The sequence below is a fragment of the Labrus mixtus genome, chromosome 16, assembly GCF_963584025.1.
Source record: "Labrus mixtus chromosome 16, fLabMix1.1, whole genome shotgun sequence".
Lineage (NCBI taxonomy): Eukaryota > Metazoa > Chordata > Actinopteri > Labriformes > Labridae > Labrus > Labrus mixtus.
In genome coordinates, this window is record NC_083627.1 from 8,762,154 (window position 1) to 8,776,258 (window position 14,105).

General features: G+C 39.7%; 3 protein-coding genes across 3 annotated transcripts in view; 2 read left to right on the forward strand and 1 right to left on the reverse strand.

The window, feature by feature from the left end:
* The window catches only part of umad1 (UBAP1-MVB12-associated (UMA) domain containing 1), a 177,867-nt gene that overhangs the window by 144,445 nt on the left and 19,317 nt on the right, over positions 1 to 14,105 (reverse strand). The gene's annotated exons all lie outside the window — the stretch shown is intronic.
* The window catches only part of ngly1 (N-glycanase 1), a 281,389-nt gene that overhangs the window by 112,941 nt on the left and 154,343 nt on the right, over positions 1 to 14,105 (forward strand). The gene's annotated exons all lie outside the window — the stretch shown is intronic.
* On the forward strand, positions 796 to 12,382 carry matcap2 (microtubule associated tyrosine carboxypeptidase 2). Its single transcript, XM_061059998.1, has 7 exons — positions 796 to 1,091; positions 2,547 to 3,214; positions 5,938 to 6,081; positions 8,061 to 8,193; positions 8,728 to 9,033; positions 9,141 to 9,238; positions 11,998 to 12,382. The coding sequence occupies exons 1-7, from the start codon at positions 1,067 to 1,069 to the stop codon at positions 12,154 to 12,156; spliced, it is 1,533 nt and encodes a 510-aa protein (XP_060915981.1). The 5' UTR covers positions 796 to 1,066; the 3' UTR covers positions 12,157 to 12,382.

The following is a 14,105-nucleotide window of genomic DNA, read 5'->3' on the forward strand; positions in this document are numbered from 1 at the left end:
TACAAGAACAAATTGGAAAAAATTGAATAAATTAATTTGTAATGTACACTTGAGCCAATTTGTTTCTGTTTAGAAACAAAATTGGAAATATTAAAAAAAAACTTTTACTGGCATATATATCAGAACATCAAACTGTGAATTGTTCATAAATAAATGGACGAATTTAAAACTTAATGAAACACCAGACTCATAAAAGGTAAAAACCAATTAATATTAGATATTAAAATGAATAAAATCAATTAAGTACAAAAAGTGAAGTTCTAAGTTGACAGATAAACAAACAAAGCAAATCACTATAATTTTATTTATTTATTAACTGATTTTCACAGAGACCTAATGAGTATAGGCCTAGGCTTACATTGCCATGAAGTTTAAATATTTAGGTCTAGTTGTATTTTTAGCAATCATAAGTAGGTTAATTGTTATACCAGCATGACAATATTTGCTTAAACTGTGTTCTTAGTTCATATTATAGATACATAATGCATTTAAATTGAATTGTAACATATTAATGGGCTTAAATTGCAAATGCAAAGTATTGCAACCATTCATTTGAACTACATTAATGGAGTCAAATAAAAGCAAAAAAAGAAATCTGAGTTTGAATTTTAAATGTACTAATAAATTCTGCTGAAAAAAAGACAGACTTTTAATAATAGATTATTTTAGTCTCTGAGCAATTTAGATTAAACCCCGATAGTGGCTCAATCTATTCTCAGAGAGACTACGTTTCCCATGACCACCTAAGACTGTTGCGTAGTTACCAACGAAACCATGGAAACAGCTCAGTGAATTCAGAGCCAGTCCCACACAGCCAACTCGGCTCTTTCTTGGCAGTTTGGCTCAGGCTCCTCCGTGTAGGCGGCACAGTTAATGACAGCTCAGCTGTTAGCCATGAAATAGCTTAAAACATCATTCCTGCGTGTTTCTTACGTAGTCGATATATGTTTCTCGCTTTGTCGTCTCCTTTTCAGACGTCATTGGCCGGCTAATTCAGCTAGGTTAACGTTCAGTTGCCAATTACTCCTCTGAGGTAGATTTAGATTTACAAAGACCTGAACAGAGGATGCTGGAGTCAATAAAAGTCACAGGTAAGGTTGCATTTCTCTTGTATTTCTGCTATCGAAATAAACACTTAATACTTACAGTTAATAGACCTAAACAATAGTAATAATCTTACTTAAACAAACATATCAATCATCACTTATTGTAATTGGTTGCTAAGACTTCTATTAATGCTAAACATGGGCTTCAGTTTGCCATTAATTAACCCTAATATCAATACAAGGGAGTCTACAAGAACATTGTATATCTTTTTTTAAAGGCATTAATGTTATAAATATTATCATTTTGTTCTGTATCACATATAAAATGTATTTATTCACAGTGAATAACTAACTGCATCCTACGCTTTTGTGTGGCATGGCAGGCTCTCTGTGCTGAATCATGCTGATTACTGCTAATCAAGTTCATTATATTTACATAAGTGCTTTGCTATTTGGATAAATGCTGATGATTGAGACGAACATACTTAAGCATTATTATCTTGATGTGCAGCTGAATTATTTCAAAGCTCAGTCAGGACTGTGTTTTCCACCATAAATCTTCTCTTTGGCACACTTTGTACACATATTCACAGTTAATTAGCTTCTTATTTTCAGCCATGTAAATAGCGCATATTGTCTCTTTAGTTGTCATATTAAAACCATATTTTGCATGACCATTTCAAACATCTTTTAGGCAATTAAATATTACTTTTCCTTAACAACCTTCCAGTTACTGTTTACGTATATAGAGGTGGGGAAGTTGTTTACAGTATCAATTTACTTTTCCTTTCTACCTCTATAAAACATGGATCAGCCCTAGCCTGTTACGTCAGATGAAGCTGAATTATGAGATACCCATCTGATGTGTTAGATAAGAGTGTTTGATCTGGTGGCTGAGCACATAACAAGTCAATAGAGCTACAGTTTGTATTTCTTCCCTCTTACAATCATTTCTATGATGCTGAGCTCATTAGTTTGTGCTGTGTGTGTTTGCACGGTTTCCACCTCAGTGCTCCTGTCCGCTTGCACTATGATGATGCCTTCAGGTCACCTTAATGGAAATCACAGAGCCCTGCACTCTGACTCCATGCTGTAATGTACTGCCTGTCTCTGGAGAAACAATGAGAATAATTTCTAATGTGAAGGCAGGATAAGATACTGATGCATTGAAGTGAATGATGCCAACCATGAACTGCTGACGTAATGGCAGCCAAAGATGAGTCAGAATAGGTTTTTTTCTAGTCACATCAGAGTATTTTGATTGAGAAAATAAAGCTAAAACAGACAGTTGTGAGTTTGTTTTCAAAGTCATGAAAAGTCATGAAAACAAATACATAGAAAAACGAAAGCATCTAATTTTATCCTGCCTTGAAAGAGGATTAGTCTATCAAGCTTTCTATAAAAGGTCTGCATGAGAAGAGGATTCTAAAGTTAGCAGCAGCCGCCAGCCGAGTCACTGTCTTTTTTGTTACTGGTTTCTCCTCTCACTTCTTCTTTTAGAAAGACTCCGTTGGCCAGAAGTAGAAATGTCCAAGAAGTACATTTTAAACTCTTCTGACAAGCCACTGAGTCCAAGCCAAGTGTACCTGGAGAAGATTTCTTCAGGCGCCCTGAAAGACCTTTTCAGCACTGGCTCCAGGAGCTACAACGTCCTGCTGCATGCTGACAAAGAGGAGAAAAAGAGCCCGAAGCAGTCCCCATTCAGGAGGCCGAAAACATCGGTGAGATGCGGCGCCACGTTTAGTAAAAGAAACCGTCCTGGCATGGCTCCTAAGAAGATGCGTTCTCCAGAAGGAGCGGGGAAACCTGCACAGACAAATCGTGTCCTCTCAGGCAGCAACTCCAATCTCCCTAAACCAGCAAGAAACATCACAGTCGTGGGCAGCACCATGGGTCTAAACCCCCGTACAGTCCCACAGCTCAGGAAGATCTCCAATTCCCCTCGCACTAAACTACCTGTTTTGCAAAAAGCAGCGGTCGCACGGGAGGTGGAAAATGCCAAGAAGCTCTGCATCCTTTCAGCCATAAAGCCTACGAATGTTGAGAGAGAGAAGGCCAAGTTTTTTAAATCTGACTTCAACTACAATCCACAGTTTGACTACAGTAACCCCGCCCCACCACTCATCCTGGAACGGCATAACAACGCCTCAGACCGCTTCCTGACGCAGGTTTGTATTTGAAACAGTTTTATTCTTTTGGTTTGGTTCATTTGTGGTGCTGGTAACATTCGTTTAACATCTTAAACTGATAATCTTTATTGTAATTCCTTAAAATGTATTGAAGTTTTCCGAAAAAGCAACCTGTGGTTATATTGTTTCTCAAACTTTTTTCAGTAATTGTTCTGCTTGGAAATGTGTTTTCCGCTATGCGACTTCTGACCAGTACACATTTTTTTGGTTAACAAAGAAACCCACATAAAAACGTGCACTACAGAGCTGAAACATCAGTGTCTGATTTAATAAAGAACAAATCTGAAAAGCAGCCCTGAAATGTAACGTCCTTACGAGAACTTTGATTTAATATAGGAAGTGGACCGAGCTCCAGCGATGTCATTCCTTAATTTACTGATCGCTCATTTGAAGTGTCATGTTTGGCATTTTGGCCATCATCATCTTAGTTTTTCATTGAGCCACAAATTACTACAGTACCTTGGTACAGGTGAGTGAATTTACATTGCCATGCCACTATCCTGAAAACAAGTGGAGTTGCCCCATGCTGCCCATTAGAAACACTGCAGGTTAAAGGCTCTTCAATATTGGCTTGACTATAGAAACAAAGAGGCTACTTTTATATACAGTCAATAGTTTAGTCTCTGTGCTTTCCTGGAAGTTGTAAAAGTGCTTAAATAAGGTAAAAAAGGTTAAAGAAAAAAACTCATGAACTTGCTTGCATATTGCAAATAAAATGTTCTCATTAAATGCAGTCTACCAGTGTTTGTCCCAGAGGCAGTGACAGGTCATTCATCACATCTCCAACAACATCCCTAGTGCACGAGGTTGGTGCTGAGCTGGCTGATCTGAGATCAGGAAACCTCTACATGGCAGCACTCAGGTTGGACATTGTGATCACAGAGACTTACTGCCAAAGGTGTTTAGTGTCAGGTCAGAGCTGAGGCAAGCTGAGTCTTTGTCTGAGAGAAAGTGGAAAAAGAAGTCGTCAGTAAACACACGTCATAGGTTTTATTTGGACTGTCTCAGTGGTTGTCTTACAGACGTTTTGAGGACCATGTAAGCAACATTAAGAAATAATAAGACAGAATTTGTTCTGTGGAAGAAAAAAACTCAAACTCATGTTCGAGTCACGTCACAACGGAAATGTAGTCAAAAGATCGGATGTGTTTCTGGTGAACATGAAAACAGTTGTCAGGCGTTCTGTTTCAGGCTCTTTAGTAACTCAAGCACTCTGAGGGCACAACATGGAAAGAGTGAGCACACGCAACAGGAAATACAGTAAGATGATACTGCAATTTATACTTGTTTTTGTTGTGGACTCTGCCCTACTTTGTCACGTTTTTTTTCACTGTTAAATTTTAAAGGTGGACAGTATAAGATTGGACAAAGGACCAAGACCTTTGAATTAGTGCATTTTGAGATGCCCAACTGTACATTGAAGCTATTTAGTTAATGCAACTAAACACAGCAGCAACACAACATGAAGATTCACTGCCTTGCTTCTGCATGACATGTCGGCTGCATAGGGAGATCAAAAGTTGAAGTCTGAGCCTTTGCTAATGCTCGCCTGAAAAGCTCAGGTGTTTGTGTAACTGTCTTGTTGAGTTGGCCCTTTTGTCTAAATTTCAGATACTTTAATACTGTTTATGAAAAAGTAACAAAGCTTTAAAAAAAAAAAAAAACGACAGATCTTCAGCCATATTTTTAGCCCAAACAGAGAGCACACTGACTAAATTGCACAAATAGGTTGTCAATGTTTTTTTGTGCAATTAAAACAGTGTGCAGGGTTTCTTGTAGGAAATTATCCTATACTGGGTGCCTTGGACTTTTATATTTTTCAATGTGGTATCAAAACAGATATCAACAATGGTCAGGTGTTTATTTTTCTTTTTGTTCATGGAACATAAAATAGGAGAAAAATAGGCTGTCATGTTCAAGACATTTCCAACTGCATTGATTTAAGTTGGTGAAAAAGAGCAAATTTCTTAATTAATTTAAATCTGAATGCTGTACATAAAAGCTAAACGGAACCATCTCATTAAACAGATATTGCATAAAAGAAGCTTTAGGGTATTTGTACCTGTTACTTTCACTGCTGTTTTTGCCAACTCTCACTTCCGCTTCCTGTAACTGTCCAATCACCAGTCTGATCCATCTCTGTTGATGCTGCTCACAATTTGGTGATGTGAGGGGCAGTTGGATTGGACAGCTGGTTGATAAATAGCCAGATGTGTCCTTAGCCTTGGCTGGCATGCCTCCTTCATTTGTCGAAATGTTCCCAGAGTGTCAATGCTGCTAAATTAAATTTTGTAACCAAAGCAGCTGACATTGTTTCTTCTCCAAAAAAAAAAAGACTGAACCCTGCAGTATCAGAAGGAAACAGACAGTGAGCAGGAAAAACTATGCGATTTATTCTAGGTATAACAAAGTGGAGCATTTTCTTAAAAACAAAAAAAAAGCAACTTGTGTTGTTGGTTCTCATCCTCCTTTGGTCGGACGTTTAATAGCAGGATTTGGCCCTACACCAAAACCGAGTACAGACCTTTGGGGACCCTCAGGATTTGGTTTGGATTTCTTGCCTGCTGGACTTGATTTTAGCAATGCAGTAGCAGTTAATTCGTGCCAGCAATTAGGAGCTCCAGAGGCTGCAAAGTACTTCATGTCATAGACAGTCGTAGTCACAGGCCGCTTTTACGTAATGAACTTCACATCTCTTGCAGGCAGTGCACATCATGGAGCTGGCCCTGCAGCGATATGGCAACTATGAGAATTTTGAGCAGCTCACCGGGGGCAACCTCCTCACCAAGAGTCGCATCTGGCACAACGTCAAGAAGTACATGGAGAAGGAGGGCTGCATGGGGGAGGTAAGAGGACAGGAAACCTTGGCATTGCTTTTTATTTGCACACTCACATATTTATTCACAGTTTGAGTCAAACGGAACTCAATCCTGAGCATCCACTCTCGAGCATTTCACTTACAGTATAAAGGCTTTAAAGGCTGTAATTTAGCTGAGTATTCTCTATGGCTGCACTCTGTGTCACTGTGGATTTGAATATCATGGCAACGAGCCGCAGACAGCAAGGCGTCAAAGTGAATGAGCTCCGGGGAAAAGACGACCTTGCTAAAAGAAACCACTTCACTGAAGTCATCCGGCAATCGTCCTTTGCTGAGCTGTGGTTATGTAACCATACACAACTACATATTACATCACCAAGTTATTCATGTTTCACTGAACACATTACATCACAAATACACACACACTTAGTGCATGCTTGGAGAAGTCCTAATTGGTTGAGAAAAAGTTAAGCGTCATGTTGAGCTAAGACACAAATGACAGAAGAAAGATTTTCTGCAAAGTTAAGCATCATCAGTTTTAGAGTAACTCAGATGAAAACTTTCAGAGTTCATACATAGGGATATGTTAGGGTTTGCACAATGTCGTTTTTTTCTGTGAGAGTTTACTCTGACATATTGAAAGACATTGAATGCAGATTGAAACATAAAAACATACTTCACATGTCTTAATACGGCCACCTTTGTCAACACCTTCAGTACATTCAATGTCTGGCCTGCTGTTAACTTGCACTGCCATTTTCCGCTACATCCTGCCCTTGAAAGGCACTGCCACCTCTTTTAAAAAACTTGAAGCAGTTTAAAAGAAAATGTGAAAGGTTAATAGGAATGTGAGTAATGTGGCTTGACCAGAGCTCATATTTACAAATAATTCATTCAAACTCAGAATTTGTAGTCACAGGCTCACTTTTAAGAGTTACTTTCTGAAGAAATCCAAGTAGCCCAGACCAACCAATGCAAGCTTTGGTTGTTAGCAGGAACAAAAAAAAAGCACCTGATGTGGACAGCAAAAGAACGCAAACCCAGAAACCAGAAGCTTTGATTGGGTGATGTTTACAAATGTATTACTTGCTGTAAACATCAATGAATGAAGACAGTATTCTGGGGTAGATTTCAGCTCCTAACTTTTGCTAGTCAGACTGTAGGCAGTGACCTGAAAATGGAAGAGGGAGTCTTGGCCTGGATATCAGATTTCAGTTATCTGAATATCGTCTGGCTACACCAGAAGCTGTAAAATATTGATCATCAGCCCGAGAGTCTAACTGGTCGTCAGACGATAGTTAATGGGATCTGAGATTGGACCAGAACCAATCAGGCATAATGAGTGTCCTCTTTACAACCTAGGAAAAAAAGATAGTGGGACAGAAAGCCCTGCAGTGTGGGCAAAATATTTGAAGTGGCAGTTTTCTCCACATATTCAATAAGCTGAAAGTTATACACCTTTACAAACATTAAACCCCTAACATTTCATTGTGATGCTTCTCTGATGATGACATGGATGCTCTGCCAGACACGTCTCCGTTCTTGTCTTCTAGCACCGCTGAGGAACTTCCATTGGTTTAGTTTTTTTCTCTTTGCCCACTGAGAACATCAGCAGTTGTGTCCTTAAATTCTTGATGAACCTGATTCATAACCTGTAAAAACCTCTGACAAAGGTTCAATTGTTTGTGCAGTTGTAGGAACAACAATAAACTATCGATAGCTTCTTTCACAAAGAGCAACTGGTCAACAGGTCACACACACTCTAACTTTCTGCCTCTTCCTGCACTGGACATTATCTATCTTTGTTATCAGTACATACATTTTTCATAGTCCCATTAAATAGAACTAATTAGATCCATAAAATAAACGTGCTACACTCTGAAAAACGTTCTAATAAAACCCCTTTTGTGTCAATAGATTGAAATATTTTTGTAAGAGAGATTAAAGGTAAAGAACATAAAATATTAGATCCAAAAAGACTACATTGAGTTGTCTCTGTGTTTGTAGATCGTCGTGCAGGTGACAGATGACCTCCTCTCCAGAGCCTCCATGACGGTGGTGAACAGCAGACCAACACTGACCATCAACGTCTCCACGGCCCGAGAGCAGTGGCTGGAGGGAATGCTGAGACATGAGATAGGTGAGTACAGTACAGCCGCCCTCATACCGGGATTATGCTGACTGTGAGGCTCTTTGAGAGCACCAGCTGAATAAAAAATCATTTAAATTCCCAGTTCACCAGAAGAAGACAAAAAGATGTTTTAAACTTTTTTTTTAATTAAGCAGAAAATTGGTCAGTATTGCTAAGCCTCTGTTTTGGTTGACAGATCACTTTGAAGCAACAGGTAGCCCGGCCCTAAAGTTATCATCTAATCAACTTTAATGGGACAGATAAACACAAAGTTTTATTGAGGAAGACTTGAAACTAGCAATACGACCTTAAGATTCTTTTGGAAATATTAAGTGAGGTCATAATTCAAATTTTAGGTTGTTTTCTTAAAGACTTCTTGCTGTTCATCAGACAGGATGACAGTTTAAGGAGGTTCTGCAGCTGCTTCACCTTTCAAACCAAGAGGCTACATCCCGCTTATACACAATCTATCTGGTTGCTTGTATCAAAAGGGGTATGAATTTGAACTCACCTTCATAAGTTGTTCTTGACTTTATCCACCAGGCACACATTATTTCCGTGGCGTCAATAATTGCCACCAGCCGTGGAACAACAGCGTGGGCAGGAAGAAGCACAACCTGAAGCCTCTGAACCCCACAGAGGAGGGTCTGGCCAGCATCCACAGCGTCCTGTTCAGGAAAGACCCCACACTGTGGCGCGCTGCCCTGCTCTACTACACTGTCTACCAGGCCAGCCACATGTCCTTCACTCAGCTCTTCCACAACCTGGGGCGCTTCGTCCAGGACCCAAACACGCGCTGGGACTACTGCGTCCGAGCCAAGAGGGGCCAGACTGATACAGCACAGCCAGGTCACTATGTTCGGATAATTCAACTGTGGTACATTGAATACATTAACATGATTTAATATGTTCAAAAGAACGTCATTAAACTTGTTCTATACCGTCTAACACTGCAGGGTGCTTCAGTAAAGACCAGGTCTACCTGGATGGTATCCTGAAGATCCTGAGGTACAGAGACAAGATCAACTTCCCTCTGCTGATGGCTCTAGGAAAGGTAAGGCAGCCCAAACCTCTCTATCTGGTGGTATCACTCATTCTGCTGATTATCCAGAGATTAGACTGTTTGAATTAGGTGTTTAGTGTTGTCAAAAAAAAAAAACCTGAACCAAGTTGGTTGATGAGACCTGTCACCATTTCCTCCTCTTGGCTGTCCCTTGTTAACAATGTGAACGGTACCATGATGTGTTCAGAAATTCTGTTTGAAGTCAGCATGATGTAACTTTTCTGCAAGTGTAGTGAAGTCAAAACATTTAGATCCATTCGCATTATTCCATTTATGGGGAAACATCCAATGCAGGACATCCTACCAAGGTGTATCCTTCAGAAGACTGATGTTTGTTGAGCTCTCTCTACACCTAGATTGACAGTGAAAACAAATACTGAGATTTTGTACATCCATTTTACATCTCCTAATCCTGGTGTTGGTGGCAGCAGGCTAGATATTCTTCTCCCTCTTCCTGGGGGAATCACAAGACTTTTCTGGAGCTATTCCAGGGGTCTTTTCTAAGTTGTACTTGCCAGGCAATCCTCTACAGAGGTCTGTCCAGGAGGCATCGGCAGTAAAAACCCCAAACCCCTTAACTACCTATTCTTTCTCCCCATTGTTCTGGCCAGAAGCATAGACACATTTCAACTTTTGCAACTGTCAACACGATTGATGTTGTGTGAATTCAGCGGAAACTGTGTTTTATTTTAAGTCGAGAGAGAAATCATTGCGCCTCAAGCCACTAAGAATTGTGAATCTTCTGACATATGAAGGTTTTATCATAAGGAATAGAAAACTATGGATTTTTTCAAGATAAATTGATTACTATTTGGCTACTGATGAGGTTATTGTGATGAAATGATCAATGTTTATTATTGCACTGCAGTTAGCCGGATTGCAGCCTGGCCGTGATTTGTTTCTGTAGATTCAATAAAACTTCTACTTCGTCCTACCAACGACGGAAGGATGGGCACTCTGCAGCTGAAGCAGAACTGTGAGCCAAGCCTGAGAAAGCTAACAGCTCATCAAACTGGGCACTGGTCAGCCCAAAGTTATTGGAAGTGGAAGTAAAATCCAGACATTAATCTAATAGACTGAATCGAGATAATCATTATTATTTTTTGTCGCATACCTGGAAAGGATTATATTTTCAAGGTTGTTTTACATTAGTGTTAGGGGTGTTGTGTGGTCTATGTGCAGAGGCTATAGTCCTCATCACAGGGGCGCTTTTCTGCATGTCACCCACCACTCTCTCCTCCCACAGTTCCTGTCTCTCTACAGCTGTACTATCCAATAGAGGCAAAAATGTCCAGCAACGGTCCAGTATGATCTGCATAAACCTTGACGTCATACCAGTATATCCCTTTCTGCATGAGACCTCATTAACCTGCATGTTTCTGTTTCTGGAGCTGCCACAACAACTTACAGATTGGTAAAAACTGTGAGTGACCTTCCTTAGTCACTGCTCGGCACTGTTCCATCTTTTGTTGCTGCATTAGTTAACCAGAGGCTTCTTTAATGCTGACAGGTTCTGTGCATCAAAGTGACAGATAGGCCCTCAGTATTTTGCTGGCAGCGTCCTAAAAAAAGAATGAATAATTAATCTGAGGTCCTTTTAAAAACTCCTCCTCTTGTTGTTTCATCATCTAACTGCTGTGGACAAACAGCCCTGCTCTGTTTCTCAACTCTGCTTTCAGTGACATCATCTTTTAAAGGGCATCTCCTCTCTGCCAGTGCTTCGACTACACCACCAGACTAGAAAGTACCAGGATAAAGATCATTTGTGACTTTCCAGTGGCAGAAAATAAAAGTTGAACTACTCAGATGACGGTAGCTGTTGAGACAGAGTCAAATGAAAGAAGAGCGATGTTGCATGAGGCTTATGTAACAACCTCTCGTTGCAGGGAGCAGACAGTGTTCTGCTTCAGAGGAGCTGAAGGCACTGATGATTGGGCAAAGTGCCTGAATGTGATGTAAGAAGTGTTGTTTTTGTTTTTTAACACACACGTACATATAAATGTACAATAAATTTGTAGTCTAGATTAAACTCCACCATGTTGACTTCATGCACCACCACCAGTGTCTAGACACTGTGATGAGGAGTGGGTTTCTGAGGCTGTGTCTGAACTCTGCTGAGCTGGAATGGAGGTGACTGTGGGCAGAGGAGAGATGCAGCGATCGCACTGAAATTACAAACTGACTGGGGACTGAGAAAGAACAGGTTTTAAAATTTGACAGCAGCAGGATGATTGGTTGAGAGAGGTTGTGGAAGAATCAGGTTGGATTATTACTTAAAGAGTAATCAGCTGATCACCAGCTCAGTGGCCTGTTGGAGATGGTATGAAGACATTGAATGAATGTGTGAGAGAATATAATTAGCTTAAGTTCCTGCTTGAACTTAAGCTGAGCTCCATTTGTTGAATTTGTTTCTTTGGAGTGACAATATTTGGATGAAAGGGTGAAGCTGGGGAGGAATTGGTTAGAAACCAAAAGCAAAGAACATCCATAATTTAAGTACACCTGCTTGAGCATCTTTTTTACTCTACATGTTGTTTTACTAAATGAACATCCTACTGTTAGAAGAAGCTTTGAAACAAGAGATGGAGGCGAAAAAGTCGCTAGGAAAATGTTAACTGACGGAGCACATTAAGTGAGAAGTAGACCGTCTTTTGCCTGTCCTTAAAGGTTGTGTTGGTTCATCATGATTTCACTTTTGACTTGGAGTACATCAGGTCGATAATCCTTTCTTATGTTCTCTGTGCTCTCAGGTGTCATTTGAAGACATGGACCGCCTGAAACCGTTGGCCCAAATGGAGAACATACGCATCCCGCACTTCATGCAGGACCAGGCACGATATGCCGAGCAGCTGACCAAAATAATGGCGGTCAACAATCTCACTGACGAGGAGCTCAAGACCATCATCTGAGCCCTCTCCACGCCCCCCCCGCACAAACATGTTCACACCACTGCCAGCCATGGTCCGCATGCCTCAACACCAACACCTTCATCCTGCATGGTAGCAGAGTGTGTGAATCGTGCAGCGTGCCGTGTTGCATGTAGTACAAAGTTGTGTCTAACAGGTCACATTAGTTTAATCTGGTTCAGCTTTTAGTTCAACATCTGTTACAGCCGAGTCATTTAAACATTAAAACAGCACAAAGCATCCAGTGAATCATCTCACATTGTGTTTAGAAGAGGCGTAGACTGAACATTTTCTTTACAAGTGCCAACACAATACAGGACCACGATTGCTGTTTCAATAATAAATATATATATACATATACCTGTTACATAACTTCACTTTTCTACAACATGTATGATGCAATTAGTGCCAACTTGTTTTGACTTGATGATGTCTGACACTTGGTTCAGTTTGGAGTGTGTTACCCTGTTAATGACCAACTTCATTTGTTGTTTTTTTTATAGCTTATTGAATCCATTTAAGACCACTGATGACATGCTCAGGGTGGGAAGCTGTTTTCTTAAGGATATTGTCATCCCCCTGTGCATTATGTCCAAGTCATATAATTGTAGAAAATCTGACAAATTATTTCATGCATTGATTGATCCCAAGACAAATCCTGAGGGATATCAGGCCGGATAACCGATCTGCTATCTTCTGACAACAGCTAAGATAAGTCTCAGTTTAACTGTAAATAGTTTGTTTCTGAGTTTTCACTCTTGCAGCAGCATGATGTGGAAGTAGACACAGATTTGCTTGCGACTGACTTGCATTACAAGGACTTAACCTTCCTGAAACAACAACACCATGCTGCAGCTTTGTAAAGCTTTGTCAGGTCTGTCCTCAAGAGAAGAAGAAGCAACTTAAATGCTTGTGTGTTGAATCTGTTGAATACAGATTGTCACTCTGGTTTGTCTTCTCTCTGTTAGTCATATACAACAATTTGTCAGAATGTATACAATTGTAACCTGGATCTGCAGTGTGATACCTTCTCAGAAGAAGTGTTTGAATATCCCACCCTGAGCATGTTGGGGGAGGAAACAGCCACCTAATGGATACGGAGAAGATGAACTAGACTACAGCCTGATTGAAACTGGATTCTTAAAATCGTAATTATACATTCGACTAAGGTCAAATTATCCATGCTTTGATACTCGTTTTAAAAGGTTGTAAAAAGATTGGAATGAATTCTTTAAAATTAAAAGAACCCTCCTGTACTATATCTAAAGTGCACAAATGCGTTGGCAGCGTTTCAGTACATAAACTTTGCCAATGTATTTGTGATATAGTGCAGGAGGTAACTTGCAATCTCTGAAAATGTAAAAACATTTAATTCACCAGTATAGAGTACTTAAAACTTCCTGTGGTGCAGAAACGGATATCAATATTGTAAAAAAAAAATTCTAGCATGATATCTAGGTTTAAAATGTGGGTATTGTCATTACACTCTTACATTGCATACTTTCAAAACTGAAACCTGTATGTCTGACATTTGTTTAGTTTTTTAACATAGCAGTGGGTAACTTTGAAAAAGGATGCTATTATTGTCACAACGACAAATTGAAACACAGCATTCAATACTGAAACATCACAATCATAGCAGAAGAAATGAGACAAGTCATGTGAGCAGAAATGCTTTAACTAACGGAGTAGATGGAAAATCCTGATAAATGTGAAGCTAGTTTTTTCTTTAAAGAGGCCTTACACTCATGTTTGATTCTCCCTCAGTAAGGTAACTTAAGTAAAGAGATGTACTTTACTTTGAAGCGTATTTAAGGAGAATGCAACATTGATAGCACGCTATTTAATTTGAACAAAGAATATTTTTTATTGTAACTTTTTCCAGTTTATGTGGCATCCAAATAATGCTAACAGATCTGTTATTTAAAACAGGATGTTAAGAGTTAATTTCT